Below are 16,172 nucleotides of genomic sequence, written 5' to 3' on the forward strand. Positions count from 1 at the left end.
TTTTTTCAGTTCATCTCAGCCTAAAAGCAAATCCCTGCGTTCACATTGATGCAGCATTCATAAAGACTCATGCAAGCGAACAAAGCGTTAACCGGCTTTCGCAAATCAAAAGCCTGAATCCCTTCTGTTCTATTTATTAGAGTTAAGCACCTAGGACATTTAACCGAACGCTCCCGTGACTGAAGAAACATTTTTATTGATATTTATTGCACACCCCCTGCAGTCTGTTTACCCACAAGACCTTATTCCTTGCTAAAAGGCTTTTACGGAAGCGTTTCAACACTGATAAACTAATTAGACGTTAGTAAGTAGCTGTGCTCAGTTTTCTTATCTTTCATAATTGCGGATGGAGTCAAAACAATGGCAGATAACAATTAAATCTACTTGGAAAATGAGACGTGCTGCAATACAAGCCAATCCGAGGATTTAATTGCAGGTTGTATTGACTTACATCAACATGCTGCGTTAAGCATCACAAGCTATCTAAAATGCATTTGAAAATAAGAATGCACACTGTTATGAACAGTGTTGCTAGATTTGTGTCAGATTTTAAAAATAAAAAACAATTTTGACATTTCTATTGTCATGCATTGACATTTTATTTAATACTTTGATTCTATAAATTGTATTATAAAAAAGACAAGATACTTGTGAAAAAAGAGACAAAATAAAACTCTACAAAAAAGTATTTTACATCATTTTTACAGTGTTTTTGCATGAAACAATGCTTGACTAGCTTTACCAGTTTGATCAGAAAGACCATACTGGTTGATTAGCTTCACAAATTAAATGCAATCTTAATTTTTGGTCTAATCTGGTCTCACTCTTTCCAATTTTTCATTTGAAGATTTCAAAAGTTACCATAGTAGACCATCACTCGGCCACTGAGTCCTTTATGAAGCACATGGAGAATGAGTACAGAGTGAGGGGAGGCTGCCCAGGTGACTGGGTTTGGATAGTGCCGCCCATGTCAGGCAGCATTACACCTGTTTTCCATCAGGAAATGCTCAACTATCGCCTCACACCTTCTTTTGAGTACCAGGTTTGTCTTTTAATATCAAGATTTTCACTTCTGAGTAAAATCATATACTGTGCCTTGCGAAAGTATTCACACCCCCTTTTTTACCCCACGTTAAACTGCTTTAAATAACGTTTTTTTCCAACAGGTTTGTAAATGTATTTGAAACAAAACACTTCCATTGCATAAGTATTCATACCCTTTTCTGGCTCACTTGAAATTTAGCTCAGGAGCACTTATATCACTTGTAGATGTTACAACACTTTGAGTAGAGTTAAACTGTGGCAAATTCATTTCAATGAGTAAGATTTGGAAAGGCACACCACTCTCAGAAAAGGTCTAAAATGCATAACAGAACAAAAACCAAGCCCTGAGGTAAAAAGAACCACCTGAAGAGCTTAGAAACATGCTTGTGTCAAGAGACAGATCTGTTCAGAAAAAAATTCTGCTGCATTGAAGGTACACAGAAGCATGTAACCTCCATCGTCCATAATGGAAGAAGCTTGGAACAATTAGGACTCTTCCTAGTGCTTGCCTCTGGCCAAACTGAGCAATTGATGGAGAAAAGGCTTGGTTATACTGGTGATCAAGAAGCTGATGGTCACTCTAGTTGAGCTCCATGATTATATATGCAGATGGGAGAAACTTACAGAAAGACAAACATCACTGCAACACTCCACCAATCAGGTCTTTATGGTGGTGTGGCCAAACTCAATATCATACGAAAAAGACTGCAAAAAGGCCGCAAAGGTGCTTTAATTAAGTACTGAGTAAAGGGTATAAATACTTATGCAAAGTATTTTATTTCAGTGTTTTATTTTTTTTTTAATACATTTTCAAAGTTGCCAGAAACCTGTTTTTTGCTTTGTCATTATGATGTATGGAGTGTAAATTGATGTGGGGAAAAAAGTAATTTAAAGCTGTTTGACACAAGGCTGCAACCTAACAAAACGTAAAAAAAATTAAAGGGTATGAATACTTTTGCAAGGTACTATATATATTTGTCCCTAATTTACTTTCCATGTTTCCAAGGCAAGTAAGCTTTCTGTTTAGCTAAAACCTATTGGTGGAGTGACCCCAAAATATTTTAATTCTTAAGCTAGACTTAAAGGGATAATTCACCCAAAAATGATCATTCTGTTATAAATTACTTTGTAAGACCTCGTTTATTTTTGGAACACAAATTAAGATATTTTCGATGAAATCTGAGAGCTTTCTGACCCAGATAGGACTGGACTACTGATTTACATGGACTATTTTAATGATGTCTTTACTACCTTTCTGGGCCTTTAACGTGTCAGTTGCTGTCTATACAGGGTCAAAAAGCTCTCGCATTTTTATCAAAAATATCTTAATTTGTGTTTCAAAGATGAACAAAGGTCTTACAGATTTAGAACAACTTGAAAGTGAGTAATTAATGACAGAATTTTCATTTTGGGTTGAACTATTCCTTTAAAATGCATGGATGTAATTGCGTTAGGTAAAGTGGCATCTATTATAAAGAAAGAAGCACAAATACATTTCATAATTAAAATATGCTTTGCTAATTTGCTCTTTCTTTCACTGTCCAGCCTGACCCGTGGAACACTCACGTGTGGAAAGGAGTGAATGGGACGCCCACAAAGAAAAGAGCCATTGGATTCAAGAAACTTGCCAAGTGAGTGGGTGATGAGCTCGAGACCTTCTGCTGTTTGTTTTTGTCTCAAGCACAAAATCTACATTGAGTTTAACCTGCATGGCACTTACGAAGGCTGGCCATCAGCAGAGCTTCACATCTTTCTAGCCTTTTGTTGTAATTATTACCCATAGCCCTGGAACTTCAGCAGGCGGTTGTGTTAATGGCTGTTTAAGAGTGCTTTCCACCATATTTTCCTTGTTATTATGCTGAGAATAGCGTGAGCCTTACTCACTAAATCACACTCAGGTGTAATCAGGTTTCTTTCAGTGTCCCTTGAACGTTCAGCCTCAGAGCTATTACAGTAATTGCCCGCAGGATACACTGTAAGTAGCTACGTTTACGTGATTGTGGTCTCGGAAATGAGGGGAAAGTGTCTGTCAGTGTGTTAAACTCTCGAAATGGGGTGGTGGAAGAGATCATTTTCAGGAACGCTGATGCTTTGTCATAATCAATGAGATTTTTAGTCAAGTAAAATCGCCTTTATTTATATAGGGCTTTGTATGATACAGATTCTTTCAAAGCAGCTTTACAGTAATAACAGCAAATCAATTAAAATCAAATCAACTAAATCAATTATGCAAACTTTAAGAACTATGAGACAAATTCAAATTCTGCTGTAAAGCATCTCAAAAAAACACAAAGTTTCAGGATACTCGTAAGTCCTTCAAATCTTGAAATGTCAATTTTGATCAAATTAAAAGTCATAATTATTATTTTAGAGGTCCTTAAGCAGTAATTGTGATACAACTTAAAGGGATAGTTCACCCAAAAATGAAAATTCTATCATTAATTATTTACCCTCATGTTGTTAAAAAAAAACCTGTAAGTCTTGTTTATAATTAAAAGTGCTGCAAAACGATTTCCATATTTAGTACATAGATTTTACTAATACAGTATATTGAGCAGCAAATCAAAATATTAGAATGATTTCTGAAGGATCATGTGACTGGAGTAATTATGCTAATAATTCAGCTTTGAAATCACCGGAATAAATTACATTTTAAAATATATTCAAATAGAAAACTATTTTAAATAGTAAAAATATTTAAAAATGTTACTGTTTGTACTGTACTTTGAATCAAATAAATGCAGGCTTGGTGAGCAGAAGAGACTTCTTTAAAAAGCATTAAAATCTTACTGTTCAAAAACCTTAGACAGTTAGTTATTTTAGGATTTATTTTGACATGGTATCAATTTGTTTTGAATGGGCTTTTTTTATTAATTTTTATTTGTGCAGGTCTTTTAAAAAGGTCTTTAAAAGCTTTAAATTTGATATTAAAAACTCTGCGGACACCCTGGAGTGTCATTTTTCAGCTAAAGGAAGTTTAGTATTGATTCAGTTCAGTTCAATAACTGTAAAGTTCATTAGCTTGCAGCAATTCTTTTTGCATCAGCCTGCATCTATCTGCATCTGACATGTTTGTGTGTGACTTGCAGGGCTGTGAAATTCTCTGCCAAACTCATGGGACAGGCCATGGCCAAGAGAGTCAAAGCCACCATCTTGTTCGCAACAGAAACTGGGAAATCGCAGGAGTATGCAAAAACTCTCTGCGAGATTTTCAAGCATGCGTTTGATGCCAAGGTAAACAAGCTTTTTGAACCGCCCATAATAGATCATAATAGACATCTGTGAATGAATCTTAAAACCCTTTCTATCTCCCATTCATCCTGAATGAATGCCTCCAGTGGATTTGCACGTAAACATTGATGTAAACAAAATGACAAAGAATATTGACGCAAGACATATATATCCCCTTAGTTTCACAACCAAAATCATCCTTTTGAATTCAAGACTACAGATTGCAGTGTAAGACAGTTATTTTCACACGAAATGGCTTACACAGATGCATATTTTGCCATGATTTCTTTTCTTCCAGTACCATCAAATGCCAAGAATCAAGTCATCCAGGCATTGAGCTGTAGGTTAAGAAAAGATCAAAGCTATGTGACGTATGCAACAATAGTATTGAGTTGATCATGTATTTAGCCTTAGGATAGCAGTTAAATGCAAAGTTATTTTTATAATCTAGCAGAATAATCAATCTCGTTCATGTGAGCTTGTTATTACGTGATTTACATGCAGATGACGCAGATTTACCGCTTCTCTCCCTGCTCATGTCCTGAAGGCGTTTGCCCTGCCACACGCACTGATGCGTCTTTTTTGTTAATTGTATCATGGCGCATTAGCTGCTCGTTAGGCACCGTACGAACTGTTCATTACCTCTACACCCCTTTTGGCGGTTCGTCAGGATCAAGAGAAAACGTGCCTCCCATTTTTGATGCACATTGTGTGGTTTTTCACACTCGAAAATGTTGCCTAAAATCTCTGCAAACGCTGATGTAATTTCCAAACTTTTGCTTCTGGCCTACAAATGAGACAGAAAAACTAGTTACATCAAAATGATCATGTCTAGTGGATGAAGCGTTGTAAATGTTATATAACTAGATTACATGCAAAATGAAAATTCACCCTTATATCGTTCCAAAGCATTCGTAAGACCTTTGTTCATCTTCAGAACACAAATGACTATATTTTTGATGAAATCCAAGAGCTTTCTCACCCTGCATAGACAGTAGTGCAACTGAAACATTCCAAGGCCCAGAAAGATCGTAAGAACATTGTTAAAATAGTCCATGTGACATTAGTGGTTCAACTATAATGTTATGAAGCTACAAGAGTACTTTATGTGCACAAAGAAAACGAAATTAATTACTTTATTCAAAATTTTCTTCTCTTATTTCTAAATTAAAAGTGGCATAAAACATCAATAAGCCAATAAATAACAACAACAGAACTAGTACAACTATTTAGATGGATGATGTTGATACTGTGGTTATATCATATACAGTGCATTGCGAAAGTATTCACACAGTATTTCACATTTTGTTATGTTGCTACCTTATGCTTTAAATGACTTTTTTTCCCAGATCAATCCACACTCCATACACCATAATGGCATAGCAAAAAACAGGTTTTTAACATCTTTGCAAATTTATTAAAAATAAAAACTTAACTGATTCCATTGCATAAGTATTTATACCCTTATCTGGGACAGTTGAAATTTAGTTTAGGAGCATTCATATTGCTTGTGGATGTTACTACACTTCGAGTGAAGCTGCCTGTGGCAAATTCAATTGAATGGGTATGATTTGGAAAGGCACACATGTCTTAATATGAGGTCTAACAGCTGAAACTGCATATCAGAGCAAAAACCAAGCCCTGAGGAAAAAAAATAAATAAAAAGCTGGCTGTACAGCTCAGAGACAGGATTGCATCAAGCCACACATCTGGGGAAGAGTTCAGAAAATATTCTGCTGCATTGAAGGTTCATAGAAGCATGTAGTCTCCATTACCATTAATGGAAGAAGTTTGAAACAACCATGACTCTTTCTAGAGTTGGCCTCCTGGCCAAACTGAGCAATTGATGGAGAAGAACTTTGGCTGGAGTTGTGACCAAGAACTTGATGAGCTCTATGATCATATATGCAGATGGGAGAAACTTACAGAAGAGCAAACATCACTGCAACATTTCACCTGTCTGGGCTTTATGGCGGTGTGGCCAAACTCAATCCTCTCCTCAGTGAAGACACATGAAAACACACTTGGAATTTGCAAAAAAGCACCTAAAGGACCCTCAGACTGTGAGAAACAAGATTCTGTGGTCTGGTGAAACTGAATTCCAAGCATCATTGTTTGAAGGAAACCAGACACTGCTCATCACCTGCACAGTACCATACCAAAAGTAAAGTGTGGTGATAGCAGCTTCATGTTGTGGGGCTGTTTTTCAGTGGTAGAGACTCAATGCACCAAAATATTGATAGTCTTGAGAATGAAAACCCAGTCTAGAGAATTCAGAACCTCAGACTGGACAGAAGGTTCACCTTCCAACAGAGCATTGACCCTAAGCACACAGCAAGTGTGGCTTGTAGACAACTCTGTGAATGTTCTTGAGTGGCCCAGCCAGAGCCTGGGCTTGAACCCAATCAAACATTTTTGGAGAAACCTTAAAATTCTGCCAAACTCCGTCCAAGTGGACAGAGCTTGAGAGGTGAAGAGATAAGGAGAGGAATGGGAGATAATTGCCAAATGTTGATGTGCAAATCTTGTTGCATCATACCCAAAAAGACTTGAGGCTGTAAAGATGCTTCAGCTAAGTACGAGTTAAGAGTTAAGGGTGTGAATACTTATGCAATGTACTTATTTCAGTTATTTATGAAGTTGTGACAACCAGAGGTGGAAAGAGTAATAAAATATGCTACTCAAGTAAAAGTAATGAAATTTTACTTAATTACAAGTAAAAGTAATGGTCAAAAAATCTACCCAAGTAAAAGTATTATGCCTATTATGCCTCATGGAGTGTAGATTGATGTGGAAAAAAGTAATTTAAAACAGTTTAACATAAGGCAGCAACATAAAATGTGAAAAAATGGAGGAGTATAAATACTTTCGCTAGCCACTGTTCATGTAGCAGCACGATATATGTATTAAGCTATATTATTTGCTCCTGCAGGTGACGTCGATGGATGAATATGACACTGTCGACTTGGAACACGAGACACTTGTGTTAGTGGTGACAAGCACGTTCGGCAATGGGGACCCTCCTGAAAATGGAGAGGTGAGTTATTAAAGTCCAAGTTTGCTTTAACGCGCTAGTGTTTCAATGAGCACATCAATCATATTGTTTTGCTTTGAATCAAATTGTCAACACTTCACAACTAGGGATGCTCATTTCGGTTAATTTTCCTGACCGACAACCGCTGCTCGTTATCCGATCATTAACCGTTAACTGATAAAATTAGAATAATAAATTCGTTTAAAATAAAAATAGAATGCACGAGTATCTGTGATGATACATAAAAATACAAGCAAATGTTTTATTTTAACGTGCAAACAGCAGCATACAGAGCAACAACAAAAACTGCATTCATATACTCAAATTATCACCCATGAGCAGCGCTTCTGAGAACAGAGAAAATAAGAATGAATAAAAAAAAAGAATATAAATAGGCCTACACTAAATATGTATAAATTAAATAACTACCTAATTAAGATGACAAAACTAAAACACACTGAATCCTTCTATGCGCTTTGAAGAAAGGTACCGGTCTTGTTCTTCTCGTCGGACATAAAAACATATAGCGGACCAGCCTATACCTCAGTTTTTAACATGTGGACATGCTGTACAGATAGACTGGGACGCTGTCTGTTAACGCTTAGATCCGTGACAAAAACACTTCACAAAAATCCTTTCAATTTGCGGTTCGGGTCTTTTCATCCACTAGTCATATGTGGAGAAACGTGTTTTCACAGTGTTCAATAGCCAATCACAGACATTTCTGTTGATTACATTATCTCAGTGGCCAATCAGAGGCGGCTATGTTACGATCCTCTCACCACTCAAAGTGCCGGTTTCAATTCTGCTGAATTCTATACCTCCACGAGCTCTCTCATAAAAACAAAGAAAGTGTAGACATGATGTAAATAAGAGATTCATTTACAGAGTAAAGGTTATTTTATTACTTTTTATTAACTTTGTGAGATTGCGATTAACTACAGTAATGTATGAGAGCTTTCCAGTGCTTGTAAGGGGAGCGCGCAGTTTTTAGACTATAATTAATTCAGAATTTGAATACATTTATTCATGGATTCACTCTCTGATAACCCAATATCGCCATTGCCATGTTGCATAGGCTACTTACACGAGTTACACAAACTAAGAGAAGTTAAAGCAGGTGCTTACTCAGCAAAATATGTCTTAACAGCCGCACTGCACGTGTCCACACGCTTCCGCGAGTAAACATTATTTTTTCTTTCACCATGCAGCAAACGTAAAAATTATAATATATTATTATTATATATATTTTTTAAACCGTTTAACTGATAGTAATAATCGGTTAAAATTCTTACTGACGGTTAACGGTTAAACGGTCAATATGAGCATCCCTATTCACAACACAACAGAATGTTCTCGTCATGATGATAAAGGACTTCACACATATACTATACGACGGAGAACCTGCATTATGCTAGCAGGTCCTGGTTGAATTTGTGATTGAGAACATGAGTGGGAAGGGCCAGTAACTTCTCTCCTGTTTTTCGTTCTCCCCGTTTCCACTTTACAGAAATTTGGTGCGGCACTGATGGAGATGAGACATCCCACCACTAGCGTAGAGGACAGAAAGTGAGTGTGTGTGCGCGAGCAGCGATGCAAGCGAGTGATTTTCTTCCCGTCCTCCCACCCATCTGCTTTCCCATAATTAATTTTTTTCTGTGTTTAGTTCACACACCTACACAGAGTCTAACATATATGCAACAGGCACACACATTAACACATAGAATGCATTTCTTCTCTCTTCTATAAAACTGGAACCATTCACATAAACACACACCAAGAAATCTCTCTCTCTTTTTGTCTCTCAGGACATACAAGGTGCGTTTTAACAGCGTCTCTTCATATTCGGACACCCGCAAATCCTCAAGTGACGAGCCTGAATCCAAAGCCAACTTTGAGAGCACTGGACCTCTTGCTAATGTCAGGTACTGTACTGCCTGCATTTGGAAAAATTATTACACTTTTTAAAACATGTCTGGGTTATTCCACCCCAAAATCAAAAGAAAGAAAAAAATTGATTTTTTTTTAAGAAAGTTTGATAAATTATGCCCCATGGCAAAATGTTTTTGCATTAAAAAGCACAATTGTTTCTTTTAAATGAAAAAAAAAAAAATCTATCTATGCATCTATCCATCTATTTATTTTTGAATAAATATTTATTAAATGATATGGCTATTGATATTGTACTGGCTTTTGAGTTTTCAGTGAGCAACAATGAATAGATACATAAATAAATAAATACATACATACAGAAATAACACTAATTTGGACAAAATGTTTTTGTAATTCAGAAATTTGTAGTTCTTAATGGTCCTAAAAGAGACCTAAATTTTTAATTTTCTTTATAGAAAGTATTTACTTGTTTTTTTTTTTTCCTCTTAATCTTTTAAAGTCATAATTTCTTTTGATTTTGTGGTTAATTAAACTTGTTTTTATAATTATCTCCTATTATTTTCTTCTCTTTGTTTTCTTGCAATGTGGTCCATCTGGCTTAAATTTTAAAAAGTTAAGTTTAGTTAAGTCAAAAATGTGGCCAGTTTTTGGGGATATTTGATAAATTATGCCACAATGCAAAAACGTTTAATGCAAAAAAAGGCTTAAAATGGCTTTCATTGGTGCATAATTTCAATGACAAACAAACAAACACAATAAATGAATAAATAAATAACACAATTTATTATGGGAATTCAGCACTATAAAAAATGTCCACCTATTTCAACTTAAACATAAGTCCCACTGCTGCCTTATTTTTTTATTTATTTTATTTTTTAAGTGTAATAACTTGTACAAGTAATTTCAGATTCAAATTTCAACTCATTAAATTGGTTTGAAAAATCAAGATAAATTTCATATAATATTTTACAGTAAGGACAAATGTTGCAATGCACAAATTCTTAATTGTCCTAAAATTTGTTTCTTTTTATATATATATATATATATATATATATATATATATATATATATATATATATATATATATACAGTGTATATATATATATAATTTATTTATTAGTTTTATTATTTATTTTATATTTACTGTTATATATTAAATTTTCTCATTTATATTTACTTTGAATATTTCTCGCTTTCTCATTTTTTTCTTTTGATCTTGTAGTGACTTGTACAAGTTTTTATGATAGTCTCCTATACTGTATGTCATTACGTATGTATTTTGTTTCTTCCGGTGTTTTTGTGGTCCCTCTGGCAAGTTTAAGCTAAAACTAAACTAAAAATCCAAAGATTCTCAAAGAGCAAAAGAACAGAGAGCATCCATCTGAAAGGAATTTAGTTTGAAAAGCAACTTCATCCTAAAGCAATCAAAAGAAATTTCACACTTTTTGCAAATCAGCTCTGACTTGTGAGCCGTGCACATATGCATGTGCGCACGCTTGCGTAACATCCTCCCTGGCCTTGAATTTCATCCTTGTTTAGTTTTCGTAGTTTCAGGATCAAAGCTCACAGCCTCTGGCCTGATGTCCACAGCCGTCCCACTCTTATAATACGCTTCGTTTTGTATATACGGTACATCTATTTGTTTGTGTTCATGTGCTTCAAGTGTTTTCAACCCTCTGTTTCTCCCATGCAGATTCTCTGTGTTTGGCCTTGGCTCCAGGGCATACCCACACTTCTGTGCATTTGCCCACGCAGTGGACACGCTGTTCGAAGAGCTCGGTGGGGAACGAATCCTGCGCATGGGAGAAGGAGATGAACTATGCGGCCAGGAGGAAGCCTTCAGAACATGGGCCAAGAAGGTCTTCAAGGTAGTGCCATAAGCGAGCAGTGGGCTACAGTCTTATTGTTTTTTTTTTTGGCAACACTTTACTTAAAGCCTTTATGATACATTATATATGGTTATTAAAGTGTATAATGAATTGTATTCATTCATAATGTTCATTGTAATATATTATGTCTTTATAACCGAAGTTAAAATGCGTAAGTGTAACAAAGAAGTGCCATAATATATTAACCATGGTTACGATTATTCATGAGATTGTAAAATGCATTATGAGGTGCATTACAAAGCATAATTAATGCATTAAATCCACTTTTATAGGGCATTATACATAAAGGCTTTAAGTAAAGTGTTACCCTTTTTTCTCCCTTGCTATTGACCAAAAAATTACTTTACTTTAGAAACTTGTTGTTATAAACTATTAAAAATAAAAATGATGATAAAATTTTCAGCCAAGTTTAGACTTGCAAGAAATACTTACATTTTGGGTTGTGTTCACACAAAGTTAAATGACTTTATTGATCCATTTTTTAACCTTATTGTCATTGTGCAGGGTACAAGTACATACTGTGCAAAGAGTAATAGACTGTTATTAAGACTTGTTTTAGACTATAGACTTGTTTTTAAGCCTTTTTTAGGCTTAATAATCGCTGATACTATATTTGGAAGAAAAAAATTTTTGTTCAGCATATGTTTTGTAACAAAAATGATAAACAATAAAATGATAAAATATATATTTTTTGGTTCAGCAATTATATTTAAGAGCCATTTAGTTGATCAGGTTAGTCAGGTTGAGTTGTACTATATTAATATTTTTAGATTTTATTGTTTTATTATGTAATTATTTATTATATTATATTTATATTTATTATAATTATTTAAATTTACACATTTTATAAACTAAACTATTTACAGTGTATATCTGTTTTTTTATTTTTTTATTAATATATTATTATTATTATTTATTTAGACATTTTTTTATTTACTTTTTAATTTTTAAATTTTTAATAAAAACATTTACAGTGTATATTTCTGGTACTGCACATATACTTTATATTTATTATTTTTTAAATGTTTTTTTTTTAAACAAAAAATTACTGTACATATTTATTCTACTTCACTAGATTTTTTTAAGCCTTAAAAATATTTACACTGAATATTTTTTGCATAGCACTTCAACTTATGATTAAGCATTGTTATCAATGTTATCAATAATAATTTTTTTATCCTTTTGATCCCAGGCTGCATGTGACGTTTTCTGTGTCGGCGACGATGTTAATATTGAGAAAGCGAACGATTCCTTGATCAGCAACGATCGTAGTTGGAAGAAAAGCAAGTTCCGGATGACATACACGGCGGAGGCACCGACGCTAACGCAAGGTACATTACTGGTACATTGCTGCTGTAGTACCTTCCATTCATCAAGGAATGACTCATCATTTACGGAAGCCAATAAGCTTTTATCAAATTAAATGATACTTAAAGTCTACCCTTGTGAATGGGGAAGCTTTTTTATCGCCTCAAAATTTATGACGCATGCCAATTGACTCTTGAAGGGACTGCCATTTTACTGGCTCATTAGCTTGACACGGATTGTCTCAGCGCTGTGTTAGCATTGCCCAGAGGATTGTAAACACTTCCTTATTCAATTTATGAAAGTGTAAACAACACATTTAGGGGCTTCCAAGCCTGATTTCCTATGTCACAGACATTTTACCATTGCATCTAAAGTCCTCAAAATGATCTTGAAATGGGCGGCTCAGCTCCATTGTAGGTTTTATAGCAAATCAATTTGTAGGGCCGCTAAATTGCCTTTTGATGTTTTATATGGTCTAATTTCACATACACGTTTTTAACTGTTGATTGGTTTCTGTGTCCACTGTCAGCGCTTTACAACATCCATAAGAAGAAAGTTTACGGGGCCAAATTTCTGCTGAGACAGAACCTACAAAGTGCCAGATCGAAGTATGTTTTTGCTAATATTCTGTCCAGTTGCTAATTTTCTTGGATTTACATTGTCATTTAAGTCTTTGACATTATATTTACACTAGGGTCCGCCTTAAAATGTTTGTAACCAATTCACCTTAGCAATCTGCCATCATTTTTTAATGTTTGTCTATGGAGGATTAGTGTATTTGGATGGCTTCGTAAATGAATTTTACTGAAATTAAATATATATATATATATATATATATGTTAAAATACTGTTTTATATAATGCTGTTTTAGTGCCATGTTAAAAAATAAAAAAAAATCTAAGAGAATAAAGTCGAAATATTATGAGAATAAAGTCAAAATTATGAGAATAAAGTCGAAATATTTTGACAAAGTCAAAATTATGAGAATAAAGATCGAAATATTACGAGAATAAAGTCAAAATATGAGAATAAATTCAAAATGTTTTGAAAATAGTCAGAATTCCGAGAATATAGTTTAAGTTTTTTAAGAATTAAGGTGAAATGTTTCGAGAAAAAAGTCAAAATATTTCTAGAATAAAGTTGGAATATTATGATATTATAATATTAATAATATTAATAATAATATTATATTATTATTATCTAAATATTATGAAAATAAAGCAGAAATATTATGAGAATAAAGACGAAATATTACGAGAATAAAGTCAAAATTACGAGAATAAAGTCAAAATTATGAGAATAAAGTCAAAATGTTTAGAGAATACTCAAAATAAAGAATACAGTTGATGTGTTTCAAGAATTAAGTTGAAATGTTTCAAGAATAAATTCAAAATATTTGATAATAGTCAAAATTCATAGAATAAAGTTTAAGTATTTTCCGAAAATTAAGTCAAAATATTTCGAGAATACAGTCAAAATATTACAAGAATAAAGTCAAAAATATACAAGAAAAAGTCAAAATGTTCAGAATAAAGTCAAAATGTTTTGAAAATAGTCAAAATTTTGAGAATAAAGTTGAAATGTTTTGAGAATGAAGTCAAATGTTTTGAAAATAAAGTCAAAATATTTCAAAAATACAGTAAAAATTCCGAGAATAAAGTCAAAAATATTTCAAAAATACAGTAAAAATTCCGAGAATATAGTCAAAATATTTCGAGAAATGTAGTCGAAATTACAAGAATGAAGTAAAAAATTAGGAGAATAAAGTCAAAATATTTTGACAATAAAGTCAAAGTTATGAGAATAAAGTCAAAATGTTTTGAGTATAAACTTCCGAATAAAGTTAAATATTTTGAGAATAAAGTCAAAATGACGAGAATGAATTCATAGCAATTACGATATTAAAGTTACAATATTTGAGAGTATAATCTAGCCTATTGTCAAGTCAAGTCAAGTCACCTTATTTATATAGCGCTTTTAACAATACAGATTGTGTCAAAGCAACTGCACAGTATTTAAACAGCACAATCGTGTGTAAGTAACGCATTATTGTAAATAATCAATTTTCAGTTTAAAGGCAGTTCATCAATGAATTCAGTGATATCATCATCCAGTTCAGTCCAAATAGTATACGATATCGCTGGAAAGTGTCCCCAACTAAACAAGCCAGAGGCGACAGCGGCAAGGAACCAAAACTCCACAAGTGACAGAAATGGAGAAAAAAAAACCTTGGGAGAAACCAGACTCAGTCGGGGACCAGTTCTCCTCTGGCCAGACGAAACCAGCAGTTTGTAACAATGTCTGATTGACGAGAACTCGTCAGTATTGTGCATGCAAATGGCATGGATAAGAGCACCGAGAGATATTCCAAAGTCTCAGCTTTAAAAATCTGTCAGTTTTATAGCGAAATACAAACAATATGTCTATTACAATACTGTGTTTTACACATTTTTTTTATGTAGCATGGCAGATTGCTGTATTCGCCTTAGTTTAAGCGTCACATTGTTTTTATTTTGCTATAAAAATGACAGATTTTGAAAGCTGAGACTTTGTTTTATATTAAAAGTACCAAAAGCACAAAGCTTATTGCTATTGGGTGGCTGGGACACTACAAATACAGTAGACCTAATGAATGCAATCAAAGGCATGAAATATTATTTCAAAGCATACTGTCTCTGCAAGTAACACATGGTATAATTTCTGCATGATCTTACATGTATTGAAAAAAAATTCTGGTGGCCTGGCAACTTGTCTTGGTGCTCCCAATCCGGGCCACTTGCATGCGCAGGCTATACTACACTCTTAAAAATAAAGGTGCTTTAAAAGGTTCTTCACAGCGATGCCACAAAGAACCTTTTGTGAAACAGAAAGGTTCATCCGATGTTAAAGGTTCTTTTTGGAACCATTTGGACAAAAAGGTTATTTTATAGCATCGTGAGGCACCTTTATTTTTAAGAGTGTATATTATAACTTATAACTTATACAAAATATTATAACTTTAACTGCTACGATTTCATTCTCGTAATTTCGACTTTATTCTCAAAACATTTCAACTTTATTCTCGTAATTTCGACTTTATTTTCAAAACATTACGACTTTATTCTCAAAACATTTCAACTTTATTCTAGTATTTTTGACTTTGTTCTCAAGATATTTTGACTTTATTCTCAAAATATTACAACAAATAAACAACAATAACAGTAATAACAACAATAAAATGCAGTCGTAGTTTTAAACCGAGATTTTAAGAAAATCTGCAACAGAAAATACATTTGCTTCTAGCAAGATGTCAATAACAGAAGTTTTATTTTTTGTATCTTAAGCTTTTATAATGTTACTTTTAAATTTAACAAGGCTGAGCTTAGCAAAGGTTCAATATCTCTTGTGTATTAATATATCTTTTACAATCTCATATTACCATGTTTTCTTACTTCCTGTTCACCAGCCGATTGACCATATTTGTGCGCCTTGATGCCAACAACCATGAGAGCCTGAAATACTTGCCTGGCGACCATTTAGGCGTTTACCCTGGCAACAACGAAATTCTAGTGACGACTCTTATTGAGAAACTGGAGGATGCACCACCTGTCAATCAAATTGTGAAAGTGGAGTTCTTGGAGGAGAGAAACACAGCGTTAGGTAACTATGAAATATACACAGAGTTTTTTTCTTGCCATGATAAAAAATATGCAAATATCTAAAAACTAATAACTATGAAGTGCAAAAAAAGTATTACAGACTAACATTCTAGCTTCATAGCATCTTAGAGGCTT

At 33.8% G+C, this 16,172-nt stretch overlaps 1 protein-coding gene across 1 annotated transcript in view; it reads left to right on the forward strand.

Annotated features, from left to right (window-relative positions):
* The window catches only part of nos1 (nitric oxide synthase 1 (neuronal)), a 77,908-nt gene that overhangs the window by 42,057 nt on the left and 19,679 nt on the right, over window positions 1–16,172 (forward strand). The window contains exons 11-20 of the mRNA XM_073839709.1: window positions 848–1,042; window positions 2,590–2,675; window positions 4,134–4,278; window positions 7,208–7,312; window positions 8,820–8,878; window positions 9,118–9,234; window positions 10,896–11,070; window positions 12,284–12,422; window positions 12,929–13,007; window positions 15,845–16,038. Of these exons, the coding sequence (XP_073695810.1) occupies window positions 848–1,042; window positions 2,590–2,675; window positions 4,134–4,278; window positions 7,208–7,312; window positions 8,820–8,878; window positions 9,118–9,234; window positions 10,896–11,070; window positions 12,284–12,422; window positions 12,929–13,007; window positions 15,845–16,038 (1,294 nt within the window). The remainder of the gene's footprint in view (window positions 1–847; window positions 1,043–2,589; window positions 2,676–4,133; window positions 4,279–7,207; window positions 7,313–8,819; window positions 8,879–9,117; window positions 9,235–10,895; window positions 11,071–12,283; window positions 12,423–12,928; window positions 13,008–15,844; window positions 16,039–16,172) is intronic.

The sequence above is a fragment of the Garra rufa genome, chromosome 5 (genome assembly GCF_049309525.1).
Source record: "Garra rufa chromosome 5, GarRuf1.0, whole genome shotgun sequence".
Lineage (NCBI taxonomy): Eukaryota > Metazoa > Chordata > Actinopteri > Cypriniformes > Cyprinidae > Garra > Garra rufa.